Source organism: Acinonyx jubatus, chromosome E3 (assembly GCF_027475565.1).
Source record: "Acinonyx jubatus isolate Ajub_Pintada_27869175 chromosome E3, VMU_Ajub_asm_v1.0, whole genome shotgun sequence".
Taxonomy (NCBI): Eukaryota; Metazoa; Chordata; class Mammalia; order Carnivora; family Felidae; genus Acinonyx; species Acinonyx jubatus.
The window spans coordinates 30770918-30792501 of NC_069398.1; the positions used below are offsets into that span (position 1 = coordinate 30770918).

The 21584-nt window shown below is 45.1% G+C and overlaps 1 protein-coding gene across 2 annotated transcripts in view; it reads left to right on the plus strand.

Moving 5' to 3' along the window:
• Positions 1 to 21584, plus strand: part of BAIAP2L1 (BAR/IMD domain containing adaptor protein 2 like 1) — a 93745-nt gene that overhangs the window by 66134 nt on the left and 6027 nt on the right. Inside the window, exons 4-12 of one of the 2 annotated variants that reach the window (XM_053213319.1) lie at positions 807 to 868; positions 976 to 1047; positions 2267 to 2404; positions 3050 to 3202; positions 4933 to 5100; positions 7875 to 7980; positions 9850 to 10066; positions 10710 to 10787; positions 11839 to 12019. In XM_053213319.1, the coding sequence (XP_053069294.1) occupies positions 807 to 868; positions 976 to 1047; positions 2267 to 2404; positions 3050 to 3202; positions 4933 to 5100; positions 7875 to 7980; positions 9850 to 10066; positions 10710 to 10787; positions 11839 to 12019 (1175 nt within the window). Of the gene's footprint in view, positions 1 to 806; positions 869 to 975; positions 1048 to 2266; positions 2405 to 3049; positions 3203 to 4932; positions 5101 to 7832; positions 7981 to 9849; positions 10067 to 10709; positions 10788 to 11838; positions 12020 to 21584 lie in introns of both variants that reach the window. The other variant, XM_053213318.1, reaches the window with a different exon arrangement.

Consider the following 21584-nt stretch of genomic DNA (forward strand, 5'->3'; position numbering starts at 1 on the left):
GGTATCAGACCCATTTGGTTCCTATAGATAAATGAGCAGGGAGAGAGAGGCTCTTGTTCACCTTTATCAGAGTTGAAGAAATTCAACCGCTTCCTGAACACGTATGTCCCAGTAGGTACCTCACGGTCAACATGTCTATCACACTGCCTCAAACTGCCAGAGATGTGCTTTGCAAATCAAATGATCATCCTGCTGCCTTTGGAGTAAGGCTCCTTAGTCCTGGAACATTCTCTTCTGTCCTGTGACTGTACTTGTGTCAGAGACTTGGTGTAGTCCCGGGAGATACGAGGCAGAGCACTGTCCCTGCTGCATTTTCCCATGGCGTTAATATTTTCCAAAAGGACACAAGAATGAGAGAAAAAAATAACCTTTATCTTTTATGCCTGACAGATAATCAGATTACTCTGGGGATTAGATAAAAATAAGTCATTTGTTCCTATAGGTAGTTACTATAATGACCATGATAATCTTTTGTAAGTGAATTTAAAAATTAAATCAGATAGATAAGATTCCGCTTAGGGAGGGAATAAATATAGAAAGCATGATGTGAATTTGGAGACAAAAGTTGGCATTCTTTGGGTGAACAATGTTGTGGAGTGAGTTTGCGAGGGGCTGTGTCCCTCTGGAACCCACCCTGCCATGGGTGTGAGGTCAGTGTTTCTGACAGGCCACAGGGCCTGATGCTTCCAGGCATTGAGGGCAGTGATAGACTGTGCTTCATTCCATTACTTTACTTACTTTAATATCTTTACAAAATCCACCCAGTGACTCTCCCCCCTCCCCCCAACATCTGGTTTTATTCACAGGCCAAGTTCTCATAGAGATTTCAAGTACCCACAAGAAACTCAATGAGAGTCTTGATGAAAACGTATGTAAACTTTTGATACTTATAAAATATATTTATTTTACATTAAAAATTTGTTTTGCTTAAAGACTCAAAGCTGATGTGAATTTTTCATTTTCTTTTGTTAAAAGTTCAAAAAATTCCATAAAGAGATTATACATGAGCTGGAGAAGAAGACAGAACTTGATGTAAAATACATGAATGTGAGTACACGGTTTTGCTCCACCTCCGTGGGTGGAGGTAGGTGTGGGGCACGGGGGCCTGGCTTTCCCAGGAGGCTACGCTTGCCTGGTCTCTAAGCCCTAGGAGAACTTTCTCTCACTGTCTATCCAGCAGCAGCAAATACGGATAGAGATTAGTATTGCGTATATACACAGATGCATGAAATAGACAAGGTGCCTTCCAGGGCTCCATTTGCATTAACACCTGGGATCTTTATTAAAAAGCATAGAGGAAAATATGGCAAGGAATCCTGCTTCTAGAAAGCATTGTTTTCAAAGTACACACACATGGGGATGGCATCTGCATCTGTATTAGTGCAGCTGTTGCTTTCACAAACCAGCACTTGAGAACGTGAGACGTGCTTGGTGTTCTCCCAGTCATCACAGACTGCTCCTGCATGGTGTCCCTTGCCTGTCACCCGGTATTGATGATTCCAGCAGTTTTCTCCGTCTGCCTGACCCTCCACACACAGGGCTCTTTCTACCTCCCTTACCTGCTGTAGAGTAGCTACTTTCTTTGCCACCCAAAGCCCCTTTCTCACCAAGACCCCATGTGGCAGTAAGCAGTGTAGGTTACCTGAAATCGCCCTGCTGCCCCTGTGTGCACTCTGGAGGGACCTCCAAAAGCTGCTGAGGTAGATGTAATGGCAAGCATTTTCCATACATTATCTGATGTTTATCCCTATAGAAACTCTTTATGTAGATACTCTTCTTATCCTCACTGTACAGATTAAAGGGAGAACATGGGTTTTAGAGAAATTAAATAATTGCTGAGATCACACAGGAAATGAAGGATGATGCCAGAATTCTGACCTAGTTCTGTTAGGCTCCCTAAACACTTCGCTACACAGCACCCAAAATAATTGGTTGTGATTGCAATTGTTAATTTTGTTTCTTAAAACTGTAAGTCATAAAACAGTCAGGAACATTAAATTGTTTTTTATTCCCCAAAGTACTTACCACTCAGTGTTCTAAAACATTGGAGAAAACAAGAAAGAAGAGACATTGTCATCCTATAGGAGCTGCCCTTGTGGTCAGTGGCCCCTTCTGTGAACGGGGAACTTGAGGACAAAGTCACACGTTGAAGTGGAAGGGAGGCAACGGGTATGCAGGGCCACGTCCAGTGGAAATATTGGCAGCACTAACTGCCCAACAGTTTGTATGGTGCTACACTAAAACAAGCACAACATTTCACTTACAGGCAACTCTTAAAAGATACCAAACAGAACACAGGAATAAATTAGATTCTTTGGAGAAATCTCAAGCAGAGTTGAAGAAGATCAGAAGGAAAAGTCAAGGAGGACGAAATGCGCTCAAATATGAACACAAAGAAATTGAGGTGAACTTTTCAGCACTTTTTTCTTTATTTTGTTGTTGATAATTTGTGCAGTTTACAGGGAAGCTTACTTACCTCACTCAGCGTATACTTTCATCTGCTCACTGCTCTGCTGCTGTTGAAGCTTATGAGCATTTTTGAGTTGGTATGAGCTTAAGGCCACAGTTTTCCAGAGTCGAGGATAATTAGTAGCCTCCTAAGAACATGGGCATTTTTTCCCGATTCAGGGTGGTTAGCATTACTATCCCCATTTTACAGGTGAAGAAAATGAGGCTTAGGCTAAGTCACATGGTTGATACTTAGAACTGTGGTTTGAATTCGAAGTTTCTGGTTCTAAAGCCGTTGATTTTCCAACAGAACACAATCCTGTCCCTGAAACATAAAGTAATATTTTGTGTAAATTGCCCAGCACAGAGTGGAAGGCCTTTGGCAACGTTCTTCTGCACATGAGTCAGGGATCTTAATGAGAATGATAATACCTGCTCAGATCAGGCTACAACTTTGTTATTTTATCTAATGTTTATCTGCATTTAGTATTTATTCCATTATCAAAATAAACCAAGTGTAAAGATGGTGGAAGATAAACGTCTGGCTGTGCAGCTCTGATTCCTCATGTCATACTTGTATAATTATTATTTATTTTCCTAGTATGTAGAAACCGTTACTTCTCGCCAGAGCGACATCCAGAAATTTATTGCAGATGGGTGCAAAGAAGCTCTGCTTGAAGAGAAAAGGCGCTTCTGCTTTCTGGTTGACAAACACTGTAGCTTTGCAAATCACTTACATTATTATCATTTACAGGTGGGTTCAGGTGGCAAGTTGTGTTGCATTATTAATAATTTCATATTCAAATGCCCTAGAAATTACTTACCTTCCATATGTGCCTCAGTGTAAAGTGATGGACCTATTTTGCCAATGAGAAGACTCCAAAGAAATAGTTTTGGCCAACCTGAATATGTAAACTTTCAGAAACGTGGATGAAATGGTCAAATGTTGCTTATAATATTTAAGTAATATATCCATATTTAAAATATTTCATAAAATGCTTAATAATTGAGAAACAGCACTTTTTCTTTTCTCACCTATGAGTCTGCTTTCCTCAGACTCTCTCTGATGCATCCTCAGCATCAGTGTCCTCACCAGAGCCGTGGGATGGGTCCCAGTGGGCCCCAAGTCCAGCCCACCTGGGTGGTTTGAGATATTCACCTTGGGAGTCCATGTACAGAAGTGTCCCTGGAAGTTCTGTCCCAGCATCGAGACAGTTGTTGTGGTTACTTTTTTATCCTCCTCAAGGTGTTTCCTCATGATCTCATCAACTGAATGACTGGCTTTATGGCCCTGCTTCCAGCACACATAGTTTTGAGGTTATGCCCCCAGAAAGCATTACAAAATATGTGTTATTTCCCTTTCCCTTCTTTTTAAATTATAAATTTTATTGGGCCTGTGTAAGCATCCAAAACTAGCATTGAGTGAAGTCAAATATTCATTGTTATTTGTAATGTAATTTAGAGATTGCTCCATGGTAGAAGCTTTGTAAGCACTTTCATATAAGGCAACGTCCTCTTTTTCGGGGGAAACAACTTGGCCCTATCTGTATGCATCAGGCAAATGTTACATATTTTATAAAGTGTTTGCAACTTTAAGGACTATTCATCTACCAAATCTAAATTCCTAAGATCTAACATTGTTACAAGAAAGAATTGCAGTATTAGATGATCACTTTTGTCAACAGTGCATCTGTACTAGTTTTGGCAGAGTCATTTTCCATGGTGAGGGTGCCCTGCTGGGCCAGGGTCCATAGGCCAAGTGACCGTGAAGCTCTCTTCCTACAGCAAAGCCTTGCCGCTGAAGGGATACTCACTGTGACACAAGGCAACCTGGCCTGTTTCCAGAGAGCTCTAGTTGGTGGCAGACTCTTTCTTACGGTTAACTTTGGATCCCAGCTATGCTTTGTAGCATAAACTAAGTCTACTTCTTTTCTCTATTGGAAGTCACATCACCTTTCTGAAAACTGCTCTTGTGCCTTGCCTTTTCCTGGCTTCGGTGTCCCAGTCCTTTCAGGGGCTCCTTGGATAAAGCAGGCCCAAGCAGTTGGTGTGTCAGGGTTACAGTCTGAGGGTGTAGAAGGGTTGGGGTGAGGGCTTTGCCCTCTCTCAGGAGTAAGAGGAAGAAAGCACTGATTGGCATTTCTGAGGCCACTGGGGAAACAGTAGGGCTTAATAAGATTGCTCAAGCCTCCCTTTTGGTGTTTGAGCTTGTTCTTCATCATTTACAATTCTTGTAGTAGTCTTAAACTCTGCATTCATGCTGTGAGAATGGAGAAGCTCCTGTAGAAAAGGAGCCTAATCTTTCTCAGCCAGTAACCCAGGGCAGATGCTCAGAGATGGTTAAATGTTCACTGGATTTAACACAATGTCTCAGACTTGTGGTAGTAAGTCAGTAAAACATTATCACTGATAGTTGATGTAACTTTTCTCAGCTCTTTGAGCAATACATGTTTGTGTTTAGTTGTGTTTCTTTTGGATTTATAGTCTGCAGAATTACTCAATTCCAAACTGCCTAGGTGGCAGGAGACCTGTGGGGATGCTACCAAAGTACCTGAGAAAATCATGAATATGATAGAAGAAATTAAGACCCCAGTCTCTACCCCAGTGTCCGGAACACCTCAGCCTTCACCAATGATCGAGAGAAGCAACATGGTAGGAACTGGTTTTCTCCCCAAGATTTCACATTTACTAATACGATTTGGGCCAAATTTGCACGGAGGACCAAGGCTTTTGTTAGTGGGAATCACAGGTCTTCCTTTATTCTAGGGCCTGCCTTTTCTCACTTCTATCCCCTTGCCTTCAGATTTGACACCGGCTGTGCAATGGTTAGCAGCATGTAGTGCTGTGGATACCACTGTTATCTTTGTTTTGGAAATGTTATTGTTACTGTTTTTAATTGTAATGATTCAAAATTTGTACGTTTATTCGTAGTGAAGGAAGCGTAGGTGTCTTAGAGAATAATTAGCAAAACTCTGGTGCCATTCATCACAACATAATCTGGTACTGGAAAAAAAAATATGGCCACCCCAGTATTCAAGGTAATGCAGTCAAGCATTGTAGTTTGCTGTTCTTTGAACCCGGGTTTTAGTACTTTGTGCAGACGTGTGGAGATTTGTTTCCAGTGGGTAGTTTGGATACACGAGTCCACCCTAACCTCTGAAATGATAGCAGAGATGCTAAAGACCAGTCAGCAACCTACAGAATAGATCCATAACTGCATGGGGAATAAGAGAAGCTGCTGTCAGTGGGCCAACAACCCTGAAGGAGTCTAAAAGAAAGGCAAGATCAGTGTGTGGAGAATCAAAAGAGAAGGAAACCTTAGCTCTGAGCATGTGCAGGGCAAGACTGCAGCAGAGGGCGGAGCAGTAAGCTCAGAGTCAATGGTTTGCAAGAAGCGGTGGAGAACCCGGGACATTACATTCTTGTATGATTCGCATCCTCTAAGTTGGTCGGTTTCTTCCCCACTGTCTCACTTGCGCTGAATGAACAGTAGGCAACAGGGACTTTGGTCTACTGGCCAAAGCACCATGTTTTCACTGCAGAGGTCATGCATGCTCCTGGAAGTATCTTCCCTGTCCTCTACCCCACTGTAGGTAGCCTGTGATAAGAACAGGCAAAATCCATACTACCATAAAGAGTGAAAAGAATAGAGAATGCCGTAAGATACCAAGATGGACAGATAACCAGGAATCACTGAGCAAGTAAGGAAAACCAATGCCATAAAAAGATACACCAAAAGAAACAAAAACCAGAATGGCCAATATTGGAGGCAACAGAGGAAATAGTGGAGGAGAAATCTTAAGAAAGAGATGAAAAGATATTACATCCCCAGGGAAAAATCAACTAGAGATTTTGGAAAGTAAAAATTGGATTATTATTTATAATTGAAATGTCTGGGATTTGCTTCAGCATAATCCAGGCATGGGGGAAGATGGGTGTGGCGTATATGAAACAATAGTGGCCATGAATTTGTAACTGTTGAAGCTGGGTGTTGGGTACTTAAAGATATATTGTGCTCTTCTTCCTACTTTTGTACTTGCTTGAAATTCTTCTAAAATAGGTTTTTAAATTTCTCCCTCCCCTTCCTCCCTCCACAAAAAAAACAAACAAGAAAACCCCACACCAGTAGACGGGCTTGTTAGCAGAATGGAACTGCTTAGAAAATTAAGCCAAAGAGCTCTCCCAAAATGCCAAACAAAAACAGAGGATGTAAACTTAAAGTTAGACAGGTTGGAGATACCCAGTTGCCTTCTTAGAATCACCAGATGTCTAATGGGGATCTCAAATTCAGCTTGTCCAAAACCACACGATTGATTTTCTCACTCTAAACATTGCTTCTCCAGTCTTTTCCATCCAGGAAATGGCAGCTCCATCCTTTCAGTAGCTCAGGCACAAATGTGGACTCCGCCTTCCCTCTCTCTCCCCCTCCCCCTCCCCAGTCACAGCCAACCCACAGGCATGCCCTGTTGTTTCCACCTTCCAGGTATATTCAAGGCCAGCCACTTCTCCCCCTCTGCTGCCCTGACTATGGTCCCTGCAGAAGTTACTGCAGTAGACCCTGCCTGCTCTTTAACACTGAGTGAGTGAGCCTGGACAAGAGGAAAAAAACCAAACCTCAATAGATCGTGGTCAAGTTGCAGAAAGAGGCAAAGAGAAAATTCTAAGAATTTCCGGGAGGGGGGAAAATAAATTACTCACAAAGAAAAGAGAACACTAATGGTACCAGATTTCTCGTTACCAAAACAAGATGTTAGAAATTAAAGGAGCAAACGGGGCGCCTGGGTGGCACAGTCGGTTAAGCGTTCGACTTCAGCCAGGTCACGATCTCGCAGTCCGTGAGTTCGAGCCCCGCGTCAGGCTCTGGGCTGATGGCTCGGAGCCTGGAGCCTGTTTCCGATCCTGTGTCTCCCTCTCTCTCTGCCCCTCCCCTGTTCATGCTCTGCCTCTCTCTGTCCCAAAAATAAATAAAAAAACGTTGAAAAAAAAAAATTAAAAAATAAAAATAAAAATAAATTAAAAAAAAAGAAATTAAAGGAGCAATGCACTCAAAATTCTTTGGAAAAATTATTTTAAGTGTAGAATTCTGTAGCCAAGAAGACAAATCCTATAGACCTAGAGAGGACCCTAAAATCCATAGAGACAGAAAGTAGATTAGTGGTTGCCAGGGGATGTGGGAAATGGGGAGTAATTGCCTTAAAAAAAAAAGACAAAATGAAGAAAAGAATGTGATAATCTTGAAATAATTCAGAATAGGGCATTACCACCCAACTAAGAGAATTTAGGGAAGAAAGTGGAATTTAAAACATGTTCCAACAGCCCTGGAAATCTCTCTAAGTCCATTGCTGTGTTACACTAATATTAAACTAATAAGGACTTTTTCACAGGTTGGGAAAGATTATGACACCCTTTCTAAATATTCACCAAAGGTACCCCCAGCTCCTTCAGCCAGAGCGTATACCAGTCCTTTGATTGATATGTTTAATAACCCAACAGCAGTTGCACAGAATTCAGAAAGGATAAAGAATTCAACAGGTAAGATATTTATTTTGATTTCTTTTTAAATACCTTTTTTTTAAAATTTTTTTTTAACATTTATTCATTTTTGAGAGACAGAGCATGAGCGGGGAAGGGGCAAAGAGAGAGGGAGACACAGGATCTGAAGCAGGCTCTAGGCCCTGAGCTGTCTGCACAGAGCCTGACGCACGGCTCGAACTCACAAACTGTGACATCATAACCTGAGCCGAAGTCGGACGCTCAACTGACTGAGCCACCCAGGTGCCCCTTTTTAAATACTTTTTTTAAAATTTTTTTTAATATTTTGGATAAATGTTACCATGAAGTAGAATTCAGCATTGCCTTATTGGAACTTACACTTCAAAATAAATAAAGGTACGGGTTTATTATAAAACCATAAGACATTTTATAATTGACACTTTAACACATACTAATTCCATGTACTGATTCATGTTTATATAGAGTAATTGTGCTATTGAAAGGTGTTACATTTTAGGGGCACCTGGGTGGCTCAGTCGGTTGGGCATCTGACTCATGTTCGGCTCATATCTTGATCTCGCGGTTTGTGGGTTTGAGCTCCACATCAGGCTCTGTGCTGACAGCTCAGAGCCTGGAGCCTGCTTCGGATTCTGTGTCTCCCTCTCTCACCCTGTCCCTCCCCCGCTCGTGCTCTGCCTCTCTCTATCTCTCTCAAAAATTAACATTAAAAAAATTTTTTTTTAAAGAAAGGTATTACATTTTAAAATATAACGTACAAAGAGCCTCCACACTGAGTGCCATATTAAGTGGCAATTGTAATAAAATTTCTTTTTTCAATAAAACAAATTATTAAAGTTCCCATGACAAAATTATGGTTATTAATCTTACCAGTAGGCTTGGTTTGAATTACAATCAGCGTTTTTCATCATCTCTAACAGAGAACTTCATGCTTTCTGAACACTTAAGTTCTCACTTGCTTAAATTTCTGTTGATGCTGTTTCAATAAATCAGGACCAGTTACTGTTTGCAGACATTTCAGGCAGCTTTGGTTAGGCTCTGCTCTCTGCAGAGTTTTTGACACCAGAGGCCCCTCTCTCTGTGATAGGTGTCTCACAGGCTCCCTCATGAAAGTCATGGCCTTCAAGCCATGGGCTAGAGAGAGCCACAGACTGCAGCGTTTGCAGCCCTGTCCTGGGTGAAACGGGAGAGGAGATTTTCAGAATGGCTATTTTGTTTCTTTGGAGTGGGAAGTATCAGCCCACGCTCCAAGGGAGACAGAAATGTACAAAGTCTGGGCTGTGGGGTCAGGCCACCCACATCTGGTGCCCAGCTAGGCCACATGCTAGCTGTGATCCCATTGAGTCACTGTGGATGATAACTAGTCCTTCCCTCAGAAGTTTCGAAGCATCAAAAGCGTGGACGGCACTGATTAAGGAGGGTTCAGTAAGTGAGCACGGCGAGAACAGCTGCGTTGCCAGTCTCCTCTTGTTCCTTGCAGCCCAGAGCGTGGCCAGTGGGGTTTGAGTAGATCCCGCCCTGCCTTGGGATTCATGTTGGGAGAGGAGGGCGAGGAAGGCATCAGACCCTCTGGTGATGCATCAGCTGGCCTCTGATTACCTCGGAGCACGGGTGAGGCTTGGCCTCTGTGTGTCCTCTCTGCGTGGGAAGAGCGTTTAGCCTCAAGGGTCGTCCTTGGTGAGGGGCCTCAGGCCGCAGTTCTGCTTCCGCTCCTCGCTGTTCCCCGCCCATCCGTCCGTGGGTCCAGGCGAAGACTAGGGCTCGGAGATGTGGCCTGTGGAGCTGAAGTGGAAGGATCGCTGGCAGACAGGAGTGGGTGGCTTTCTGGGGTTTGCTGTTGTGAACTTGCCGTGTTATCGCTCTTTGAAAAGCAGTCGCTGCCGTGCTCAGTTTTAACAGATTCTTCAGATGATCCCAGTTTACAGCGATCGGTTTCTGTCGCAACTGGACTGAACATGATGAAGAAGCAGAAGGTGAAAACCATCTTCCCACACACCGCAGGCACGAACCAGAGCTTGCTCAGCTTCGCCCAGGGAGATGTCCTCACGCTGCTCGTCCCCGAGGAGAAAGACGGATGGCTTTATGGGGAGCACGACACCACTAAAGCGTAAGTCTTGGGGTAGATGCTGCCCGCGTGGGAGTCAGGACCGCCCGCTGCTTCAGGGAACTGCTTTATCTCCGTTGAGCAGCAGAGTCCTTGTGGTCACTGTAGTATTTTTACCACAGTTAAGTTCCTAGTTTAGTTACGGTTCTAGTTTAGTTCATCGGAGTTATACTCTGTTCCGGGCCATTTTCTATATGTCTGTGCATCTGCAGATGAGTTTGATTCTTGAATAGATCATATGAAGTCACCTCAGAAAGTACTTTAAATACTCTTTCTCTTCCTTTTTTTTAATGTGACTTTGGATTTCTCAAGGATAATATCCACATTAGATAGATTTTGTTAAGATTTAGCCCACAAATAGTTTAAAGGCTAATGTCCTCATTTCAACAAGTAGGTGCATAGGCTTTACTGTAAGGTGGTTAAGTTGGTTTCTGTGTAGATTATTTACCTATTAAATAAATGTGGAAAAAAAGCCAAGAAGAGAATCCAAATAAAATAAATGCTGTGTATAAAATACACATCATGTGACATGGTGAAAAGGAATTGGTCTGCTCTGGAGCTGCCCCAAGTCCCCCGTCGTGTCTTTATTGTCCACTTGTCTGCTGCTGACCCCACGATCAGGTTTTTTTCTCACACTCACCTGTAGGAGGGGTTGGTTCCCGGCATCTTACACGAAGTTGCTGGAAGAAGATGCAAAGGAGGCCATGAGTGTGCCCACACCAAGGTAGGACCTGACTGTGGCTCCCATTTCCCAGTGACCACAAACTCACCTTTGACCGCATGTTCTCGGCCATATCAGAATGCCGTCTGCATATGGAGCCAGCCCCACAGGGAAACCTCCGATGGTGTAGGAGAGTACGAAAGGGGGATTGTTACCCGCGGCTGTTTCCCTTGTGGCTTCTGCTGTGAGGGCATGCCCCCAGAATCTGCTCCTCACCCCGTCAGCCCTCTGGAACCACCCACCACACCGCCCCCCTCCCCAACTGGTTACTAAATCCAAGGCGACCATGATGGTCATTGCCACTTAGGAAGTGCCAACATGCCTTACACTGAGTAGCTCATTTAATTCTCAGAACAGCCTTATGAGGTAGGTCGCCGCTTTAAAATTGAGGAAACCGAGGCACAGAAAGGTGGAGCCAAGGCTAAAATCCAGGAAGGTCTTTCCCACACCTGGCTGTGAAACTTGCGTGTGTGTTGCACAGTTGTAGTCAGCTGCCCCGTGGGGTCCTCAGAAGTGACCCCTCCAGACTACCCTCATCTTTACCCTAAACTGGCACATCCTCAGTGGTTCCCGCCTCAGGGAAGCCCTGCATCCCATCTAGCTGTCCCGGCGCGCCTTTGAGCACCACAGTTGATGCCCCCAAGTTCTGGTCAGTGTCGTCTCTGTATCCTCATCCCTGGCCATGTAGCTCAACAGCCACTGGGCCAAGGAATGAAACTAGGTATCGTGTTTACGATGTCAAAATGCTGAGGTTCTTTTTGTTTTGTTTTAATCTGAAGTACTCAACACTTTTTAGTCTTCCTTTTCTTATTGATCTCCTTAAATTAATCAAGAGCCAGCCCTGAATTAAGCTAGTTTTCTTTTGAGTGCACATTTATAAACCAGTGAAAACATGACAGTACTTTTTACATAGAGGTCTATTATGTGTCCTCTCCTCCCCACACCCTGTGTGGTTGTTAATCTGTTGCAGTTCTGGCCATAGGATGTTCAGGATGTTCGGGGTTCAGATGGTGGGATCTTATGTAATGCACATTCTCTGCCTGTTGGTTGTTAGCCCAGCGCCAGTGAGAAGCATCAGCACCGTGAACTTATCCGAGAAAAGCAGCGTGGTCATCCCCCCGCCAGATTACTTGCAATGTCTGTCCCTGGAAGCGGCTGCAGATAAGAGAGCAGACATTTCCAAAAGTATTTCTACCTTTAAAGCACCGGTGTCCAAACCAGAAAGCACCTCTCCTGTGAGTGGAACTCCATCGTGACCCGCTGTGACCCAACTCCTGAATGGCGGTGGGGGGTGTGGGCTGTCGTTCCCACAGGGACGAAGGTTGCGACCGTGGGGCGGGCTGGGAGCAGGCCGGGTGTCCGTCTCTTCTGGGTTCTCTTCTCTGTCACACTGCTGCTCAGCTTCCTAAACTCGGTCCCTCTTCTGTTTGTATTTTATCTGTAAATGCAGTTTATCAGATGGTATCAGGTTTTACTCTTCTCCTCACCTTTGGTCCTGGCTCCAGTCCGCCAGTCACTTCACCTTTTTCTGCATTTCCTTCAATTTTCATACTGTTCCCTGAAGGGAGACTTCAGGTTAAGAATGGTAACTATATCTCAGTGCCTTCAGAAGGTGTTTAGTGTGCACCATGTGCTGGGGAAACACTGCTTCATGTACGTTCTCTAGAATCCTAAACAACCCTATAAGAAAGACCGGAGGGGCCATGGGTGCCCAGAGCCCCCTCATTCCTTGGGCAGCTGTGTCTGCCAAGCCCCGGTCCCTGGTGTGGGCTCTCGAGGTCCAGAGATGAGCGACACCAATTCCTGGCTCTGCTGGAACCTACATTCTACTGAGAGGAAGTGGGCGGTGATGGAGGCCATGCAGACAATCACAGCAAGGTGAAGGGATAGAGGGGAAGGGGTGACAGCTCAGATGGATGTCCCAGGTTTGCGTGCAGGCACTTATGAGGGATCCCGAGGGTGCGCCCCTGTGAGAGAGGGCGCAGCATCGGGCAGGGGAGAAGCAGGACTGCGAGAACATCTAGGGCGTGAGGGCTTTAGCCAGGGCGATTTCCTGAAGAGCCTGGATGACCGAGGGCAGCACCCCCTGCAGCCCAGTACCAGTCTCTGGGTCCTGAGTGGGATCTGGGCAGCACGTGACCGTATCCGCACCCCCAAGGAGGCAATGTCGAAGCTGAGACCTGAATGGCGAGGAGCCCATCATGCAGGGTTCAAGGGGAGAGATTCCCAGACACAGGAGCAGAGGAGGGCACGTACTTGATATGCTCAGAGAACGAGGCCATGATTCCAGGATGGCAGAGAATTGAGAAAGGGGTGTGTGTTGTCAGTTTTGTCTCAGGACAGACTATATCACAAAGGAGGGGCAGGATAGAGAAAAGGACAGTGGCCTGGAAGGCCAGAAGAGCACACCTGGCAGATTCGGTGGCGGGGCCAGGAAAAGGGACACACAGGGAGTGCCCAACTGAGGACATCCACTCTGTCAGCCAGGGAAGTGAGATCATTAGCCGATGGGGGCAGAGCGAGCAAGTCTCAAGAAAGAGAATCTGTGACACAGGCATTTTGAGGAGTGAGAAGGTGCCTGTGCTCCAGAAAGGTAGTCGCAGTATGCTGATGCCTGTTTACAATTTGGGGTCATGATCTCAGACAAAGCCAGGAGGTATGGTCGTTTGTCCAGCAACATGCCGCTGCGCAGCTCAGGCAAGAAGTAATTAAGTGTTGGAGGGTTACCAGGTGGTGGGGCTGGAGGAGGAGCAGAGAGTACCAGGTGTTTGCAGGGGTGGGGCTGTGGTGTTCCAGACCATGGAATCCAGGCATGGCCACGGACAGACGGTACCGGAGGGTGGGAAAGGAGGGGGCAGGTGGCGTCCGGACCTCCGTGAGGCTGCATGGTTGCAGTGGGAAGGAGCCGGGGAGGTGAGGGCCAGAGTGTGGGCTGGACTCCTGGGGGCTGCCAGCTTCCACCTGGAAATGACCCCGGGCACTGTGGGTGGTCCACGGGCATTTGGGTGCAGTGATTCTGGGCTACTGTGATTTTTATCTTCCAGTTATTGTGTGGTCCTTTCAGTAGTGCACGCTGAGGCATCTCCCTGCTTCTCATGGGGTGTGTGAAGCAGCCCTGCCCCAGCCACAGCCCTGCCCCAGCCGTCAGCACCCCTGGCGGCCTCTGTTCAGCTGTGAATGGTGCCTGGGCGCAGTCTCTGGATTACATGGGATGGGCACTCTTAACAAATGTGCCCTGTGTTTCAGTGTGCGAGCCTTCGGGTGTTTTGAAACATGCCTACTTCCTCATAAGCTGCAGTGGCGTGTTCTGATCCAGGAAGTGCAAGGTTTTGCAATTTCATTCAAAAATGTCTGTGTCTGGCTCCTCTCAGAGAAGCATACTGTATGGTAATCGTTTGCACCTTTATCATTCCAAGTTACTCCGAACACCTAACTCAAAAATTATTTTCAGAAGAATGACACACAGCTTTTGGAAATGGAGCTTTTCCATTCTGTTGTCGTGGAAAAGAAATCGCTTGGAAGGACAAAGATATCAAATGCTGTTTTATTAAAGGCCCTCGTACATTTTAAAGCAATATTCACAGCGTTTGGAAATGACTTTAAGACATTTTGAAAAGCATACAATTCCTTTTACCGGGGGAAACAAACCTTACAAGTGCATGTCACAAAACTCAGGATCCAGGAATACCAAGGTATGCTGTCCTGGTGTGACCTGTCTGTATTGCCTTCTCCTGTTTTTGATGTTCAGCTTTTTCTTAGGGAAAAATTCAAACATATACAAAAGTGGAAAGAGTCAGATATCTAATGACCTGATCCTCTCACCCCCAGCTTTCACAATTACCAGGTCATTTACCAGTCTTTTTTACCTTGCCCCCAGCCACTCCGTCATTTCAGTGTTAATCCCAGACTTCGTGTCATTTCACATTTAAATGCCTTAAATATAATACATTTTATTTATTTTCTAATTTTTTTAATGTTTATTTTTGACAGAGAGCACGCGCGCGCGAGTGAGCATGAGCGGGGAGGGTGGGGGGCAGAGAGAGAGGGAGACACAGAGTCCGAAGCAGGCTCTAGGCTCCGAGCTGCCAGTACAGAGCCCGACGCGGGGTCGAACTCACGAACCGCGAGATCATGACCTGAGCCAAAGCCGGGCGCTCAGCCGACTGAGCCACCCAGGCGCCCCTAAAAATTTTATCTTTAAATAGAATACCTTTCATTTTTACACAACCACAATACCAATTATCATATCTTTAAAAATTGACAGTAATTCCTCAATGTCATCAATCATCATTCCTCAATCATCAAAGTTCTGATTGTCTTATTAAAAATTTTACAGTATAGTTTGAATCGGGATCCAGACCAGCTGCATACACTGTAATTGGTCACCAAGCCTCATGATGAGTGTTTGTACCTACGAGTCTCTTCATATCTTTTTCCTTGTAATTTACCTGGAAGAACCAGATTATTGTCCTGGAGGGTGTCCCCAGGCTCAATTTTGCTGAATGCAATCCCGTGGTGTCCTTTACTGCATTCCCCTTTCTCCTGGATTCTCGGCCTTGATCAGATTCGGTATTATTGTTTTGTTTCTTTGCCTGTTTTGTTAGAGCGTTTCATCGGTGGTGGTGGTGGCTAGTCCATCCAGGGGGACACATGTCTAGTTATCTCTCCTTTTGTGGTATCAGCAGCTTTGATAATAACCTCCTCGCTCCATTACTTTAAGGCTACGTAATGTCTTTTAAGATAAAAGAACCTTGCCCCAAAATCATAGTTAACACTGAAATTATAAGCAAAAACACTGACATTTTAGCCAACACAGTCTCGGTTTTAGAAAACTTTCAGTATTGTTACTGTGTCAGTAAAGCTTTATGACAAAAGTACTGATGCAGTTGTTATTACGCTGAATTGGATACAATGAAAAATCCTGTTTTCTCCTGCCCAACATAATAAAGAATAGCTAATACCATCCTTCTCAAACATCTTCCCAAAAATTGAACAGGAGGAAACATTTCCTAATTCATTCTGAGGCCAGCATCACCCTGATACTACAGTCAGGCCCCCTATTTCTGTCTTGTAAGCCAGAAGACATTTTTCTAGTGTTTCATCTTAGCAGCCATTAATGTTTGGTTTCATGTAACATTTTTTAAAAATGCTTTTATATTAGAAAGAGAGCGGGGAAAGGGGCAGAGAGAGAATCCCAAGCAGGGCTGCAGGGCTCAATCCCACTAACTGTGAGATCATGACCTAGTTGAAATCAAGAGTCAGATTTAACCCACTGAGCCACCCAGCTAGCTGTCCCTCATATAACATTTAGAAGCCCCAAATATCTTAACGAAAATGCTTTCTTTGTATGGGTTCCAGTGGTGCTTTTAGTTATCATTCACTTTGCAAGTGTCAGAATAATGAATGCCGATGAACTCTTTTTTTTTTTTTTTTTTGAAAGAGAGAGAGGGAGAGGGAGCAAGTGAGGGAGGGAGAGAGAGAGAATCCCACAAGGGGCAGAGAGAGAGAGAAACAGTGCTCACTGGAAGCAGGGTTCGAACTCACCCAATGTGGGACTCGAACTCACAAACCTGAGTTCATGACCTGAGCCAAAGTCAGGTGCTTAACCGACTGAGCACCCACATGCCCCAATTAATAACTGAAACATTCCATAAAAAAGGCATGTTTAGTACTTCCAACAGGCAAAGGAGTCAATACCTGTAGTGAGGTCGCATAACTTTGGTAACTAATGTTTCCGTGGCATCAGACAACTGTGACCAACCATACTTCTTTTTTAAAGACAGTTAAATGGTGTGTGAAGATGTACAGTGTAGAAGGGATCACGGTGAGGCCTTCACGTTGGAATTCATCCATTGAGCATTGATTGACAAACTTACCATTCATGGTCCAGGCCCTGTGCTAGCCCTTGGGAAACAAACAGGAAGAAGAGCAGCCTAGGAGTGGAGTCCAGTGATCAGTGGAGCCATGTGAAAGTGTGGGGGGCAAAGATGTGACGTGGGGGGGAGGGGAGGGAGGGCTCGGGCTCCTGGCAAGCACCAGGGGTGGCTTCTTGGTCGCAAGCATTTGAGCCAAGTTCTAAAGGAAGAGCTCTGACCAAACAAAGCCTTCCAGATGTGCATTGTGGGAACCGTGGTGGCTACATGCGGTCCGGGGCCACAGCCAGACAGGCGGTGGGAGGGACAGGCTGGGAGAAAAGCACACCGAGCCAGGATGTCTGGGCCGTGCGTCGTCCTTCCTGTGTCCTCCTGCACGGCAGGCATCTGCTGATGGCCCTCAGGGTGTGCACTGGGGCCTGGTGACGGGCAGGAGGCGGTGCAGTTGTCCAGGGAATGAGGGCGGTGGGAGTCGCGTTCAGTGGAGATGGGAAGGGATGACAAGTTATTTAAGAGGTAAGAACTGACGGAGCTAGTGACCACTGTGGCCTGCTTGGAGAAACCATCGTCCTGTCTTCACTTTGGAAGCAGTTCTGGTTTGCTCACGTTAATGTATGTTGGAGCTTTTTTTTTTTTTCCAATGTTTATTTTTGAAAGAGAGCATGAGCAGGGGAGAGGCAAAGAGAGAGGAAAAAACAATCCGAAGCAGGCTCCAGGCTCCGAGCTATCAGCACAGGGCTCGACATGAGGCTTGAACTCACAAACCACAGGATCATGACCTGAGCCTAAGTCCAGACGTTCAACTAACTGAGCCACCCAGGGCCCCAGGAGTTTTTTTGATAATTTATGTAATTCTCAGTTCCAGATCTTTGAAATGCCAACATTAAAAAAAAAAAAAAACATTCTTACCTATAATTAAGTTATACATGTGAACTACTAGAAAAACATTCTGAATAATGTAAAATAATCAGGGTATTATGTATTTTTATTCCTTAAAGACAAAGTTACTTATGGATTTTTAAAGTACAGAGTACACAGGTGAACTCAAGCCCCACTTCAGGCTCTGTGCTGTCAGCACAGAGCCTGTGTGGGATTCTCTCTCTGCTCCTCATGCATTTCAGCTCTCTTTCTTTAAAAAAAAAAAAAAAAGAAAAAAGGACAAAGTACAATTTGAGAGACCCTTCTTCTCACTTTTGATAAAAATGTTTTCATCTGTGTATATATATTTCATGCTCTACTATATTTAACATAGATATGGCTTTATGGTGAAAATTTTATCTCAGATTCTACTACAAATAAATTGATAAATTACCCCACTCTTGAGACAGAAATAAGGATGCTCTCGATTTAGTAACATTTATCCCTATTGAAATAGTTTTCATTTATGTATTATATATATATTTATATGTATATATTCACATATTACATTATATATACAATATATATATGTATATATAATGCACATATATACTGTACATATATATACACATATATACACATACATATATGTATTGTATACAATATATATGTATAATATCTATTATACATAAATGAAAACAACTATTTCAACTATATTATACATAAAAGAAATATATACATTTATTTATTTATTTATTCATTCATTCATTCATTCATTCATTCATTCATTCCCCAAATGCTGCCATTTGCTAGATAAACACTTGCTGAAATGAGATTTCCTGTAACTCTACTGGGCCATCACAGCTGTGGACCTAAGTTAAAGAGCAAAGTCCAAGTTAAAATACCTAATCATTATACCTTATTTAAAATACTTCTTTATTATTTATTTATTTAGAGTACACACAGGGGAGAGGGAGAGAGAATCTTAAGCAGGCTCATGTTCAGCATGGAGCCCGATGGGGGATGCAATCCCATGACTGTGAGATCATAACCTAAGCCAAAATCAGGAGTTGGATGCTTAACTGACCCAGGTGCCCCCAAAATACCTCTTTTTAAAGTAACACAATTTGCTACTTATAAAAATAACCAAAGAACTTTTGTTCTGTTAGAAACTATCCGTAACTTCACCTACAGGATGACTGCTGTTAGCACTTCAGTAGATCTCCTTGAGAAAAATATAGGCAAATCTGTTTTTTCAATTTTTTGGTTTTATTTATTTATTTTTTTTGAGAGAGAGCATGAGCAGGGGAGGGGCAGAGAGAGAAGGGTGGAGAGAGAATCCCAACCAGATTCTGCCCTGTTAGTGCAGAGCCCTATGAGGGGCTTGAACTCACAGACTGAGATCATGGCCTGAGCCAAAATCGAGACTCAGATGCTCAACTGGCTGAACCACCCAGGCACCCCGACTGGATATTTTACCCTCCCTCCCCAGCACCCGCACACAGTAGGATCAGAACACTTTCTCGGACCAGGCATTTATGAGTGCCAGACGAGCCCCGTGCTGCTGCCTGGGCTGGTGTGCTACAGGAAGGCTGCCAGCCCAGCTCTCTAAGCTCCCAGACCGTGGGGTGGACTGTGGGGCCTTGGGAGATGGAGGAGAGGGGGAGACACAGAGCGAAGGACTCAGAGTCCTTCAGATTGAGAAATGGTTCTGACAGGTCCCACTGTCCCCTCTACGCTCTTCCCGAGGTACTGGCAGGTAACGATGATAGCTGCTTCGGTTTTGTGGTGTGGAGGGTAATGGAGAACACCAGTTCATAAAGGTCACAAGAAAATACTAACTGGTTTTTAAATTTTTTTTTTTTAATGTTTGTTTATTTTTGGGACAGAGAGAGACAGAGCATGAACAGGGTAGGGGCAGAGAGAGAGGGAGACACAGAATCGGAAGTAAGCTCCCGGCTCTGAGCCATCAGCCCAGAGCCCAACGCGGGGCTCGAACTCACGAACCGCGAGATCATGACCTGAGCTGAAGTCGGACGCTTAACCGACTGAGCCACCCAGGCGCCCCCTAACTGGTTTTTAAAAATCAACGCCCACAAAGTCAGAGGGCCTCCCTGAACAAGACACTGCTGGCCACGACTTCAGGGGCGCTCTCCCCCATCACCCTCTTCAGGAAACTCAGTTTTCCTTATCTGTAAGACCAGAGAGTAATGACCCCAAAATACGTACACAGTGCTTCCCAGTCGCACAGTGAGATTAAATGATTGATATTCCATTTCTGTCACTGACGTTTTGAAGTCCTATTTCAAGACTCTATGCAAACTGCCAAAGAAAAAACCCCACACCTCCAACGACGGACACCCTCACGTGCTCCTCTGCTGACCCCTTTCTGTTAGCCAAGCGACTGCGTTTCGTCACTGGCAAGTCAGATCAGGAGTTCCACGAACATAACTGAAACCTGCGGGCCTGCTGCGGGGAGGCACACGAGAACTGGTTCTGCTCCCCAGAAGTGATCTCAGGAGCCCTGGAAGCTCCTGGCATTGGAACCGGCCGCCTCGGCTCGGTAGCCTCTTGCCAGAGCAGCAGGAGGCACAGGATCTAATCCTCCAGTGTCAGGGCATAGGCAGGGCTGATCAGTGACTCATAACAGTTAGAGGATTGGACAGAAATGTCCCAGGACTGGGTCATGCAGGCAGTGGCTACCGTTTTGGACAATCAGGTATAGATCATACAAAAATAGAACAGTGTTCCATTTAAAAGCCCGATCTAGAAACATGATGGTGGAGAAGCATGTAGCATGACTCAGGCCTGCCTGGTATGCGGTCCTGGGATTTTGTATCTCAAAAGTTTTTACGCCCAGCCAGGCTGATAATTTATTTTTCCTAAACTAAAATTTTTAAACCAGCTGATGATGTTGGGGAAAGGTATGTTCTGTCTCAGCCAGATGCTGGGATCCATGGCAGCTGGCAAAGCATCTTAATACTTTTATACTTAATTTTTATGTACAACTGTTATTGTCAGTTACATGTAGTCTTAAAACACCAGGATTCTTAGGCTTAATTAAGTATACTAAACACCCAATCCTGGGAGCTGCCTACCATACAATGTTCCTGGGCCCACCAGCCCCACAGTTCTGTAGCTACCCTATGATGTTCTGAGACACCAACTTCTCCCTGGAGGGCTTGGGGGAGTGGTCCTTGGGACTGAAGCTGGAGGGTCTGATGGCCACGTTCTGTTGTTGCACAGGGCTGTTAAATAATCAGAGAACCAGGCTTGAAAGAGCTGTTGAAAACTAAGTTCTCCTCCACATACATTTGCTTCTCAAACTCAGCATTCACTGCTCTGTGCAAGCCACAAGTGTGTCTGAGGGAGGGCCCGGAGTGTGGCCTTTTTGGTTTGTTTTGTTTTTTGTTTTTTTGCTTCTCCTCTCCACAGGGGACACCTTGGTTCCCCAGGGTAGTTGACTCTTCCCTGTCTGGCCTTCAGTGTCCCCATTTTAGGAATAAAGGGGTTGAACTAGTTCAGAGGTTGTGATTCGTGAAATCAGTCTAGCCCACGTTGAGGATTGGCATTAGCTGTTAACATCTAAAACAAGCATCAGGATGGAATGCCTGGGAGACTCAGTCATTTGACTGTGCGACTTCGGCTCAGGTCATGATCTCATGGCTCAGGAGTTTGAGCCCCGCGTCTGACTCTATGCTGCCAGCTCAGAGCCTGGAGCCTGCTTCAGATTCTGTGTCTCCCTCTCTCTCTACCCCTCCTCTGCTCATGCACTGTATCTCTCTCAAAAATAAACAGACATCAAAAATTAAAACCAGCATCAGGGCTGCCCGTGTTGCAGGTAAGAGCTGACTTCCAGCAGCTTCAGAGAGGAAGGAACTATCTGATGGAAACAGCAGCCCAGAGAGGGTTGGTATAGCAAGGCCTCCCTCAGGGCTCTCTCATCAGTCACCCTGTCTTCTGGGAACATGGGCTCCGTATCACCAGTGGGCAGAGAGCAGAGGTCACCCCCCTCAGCATTCTCACTGGGCCACAGAAGTCCCTGTCTCATCTGAGTGTCTGCCTACCA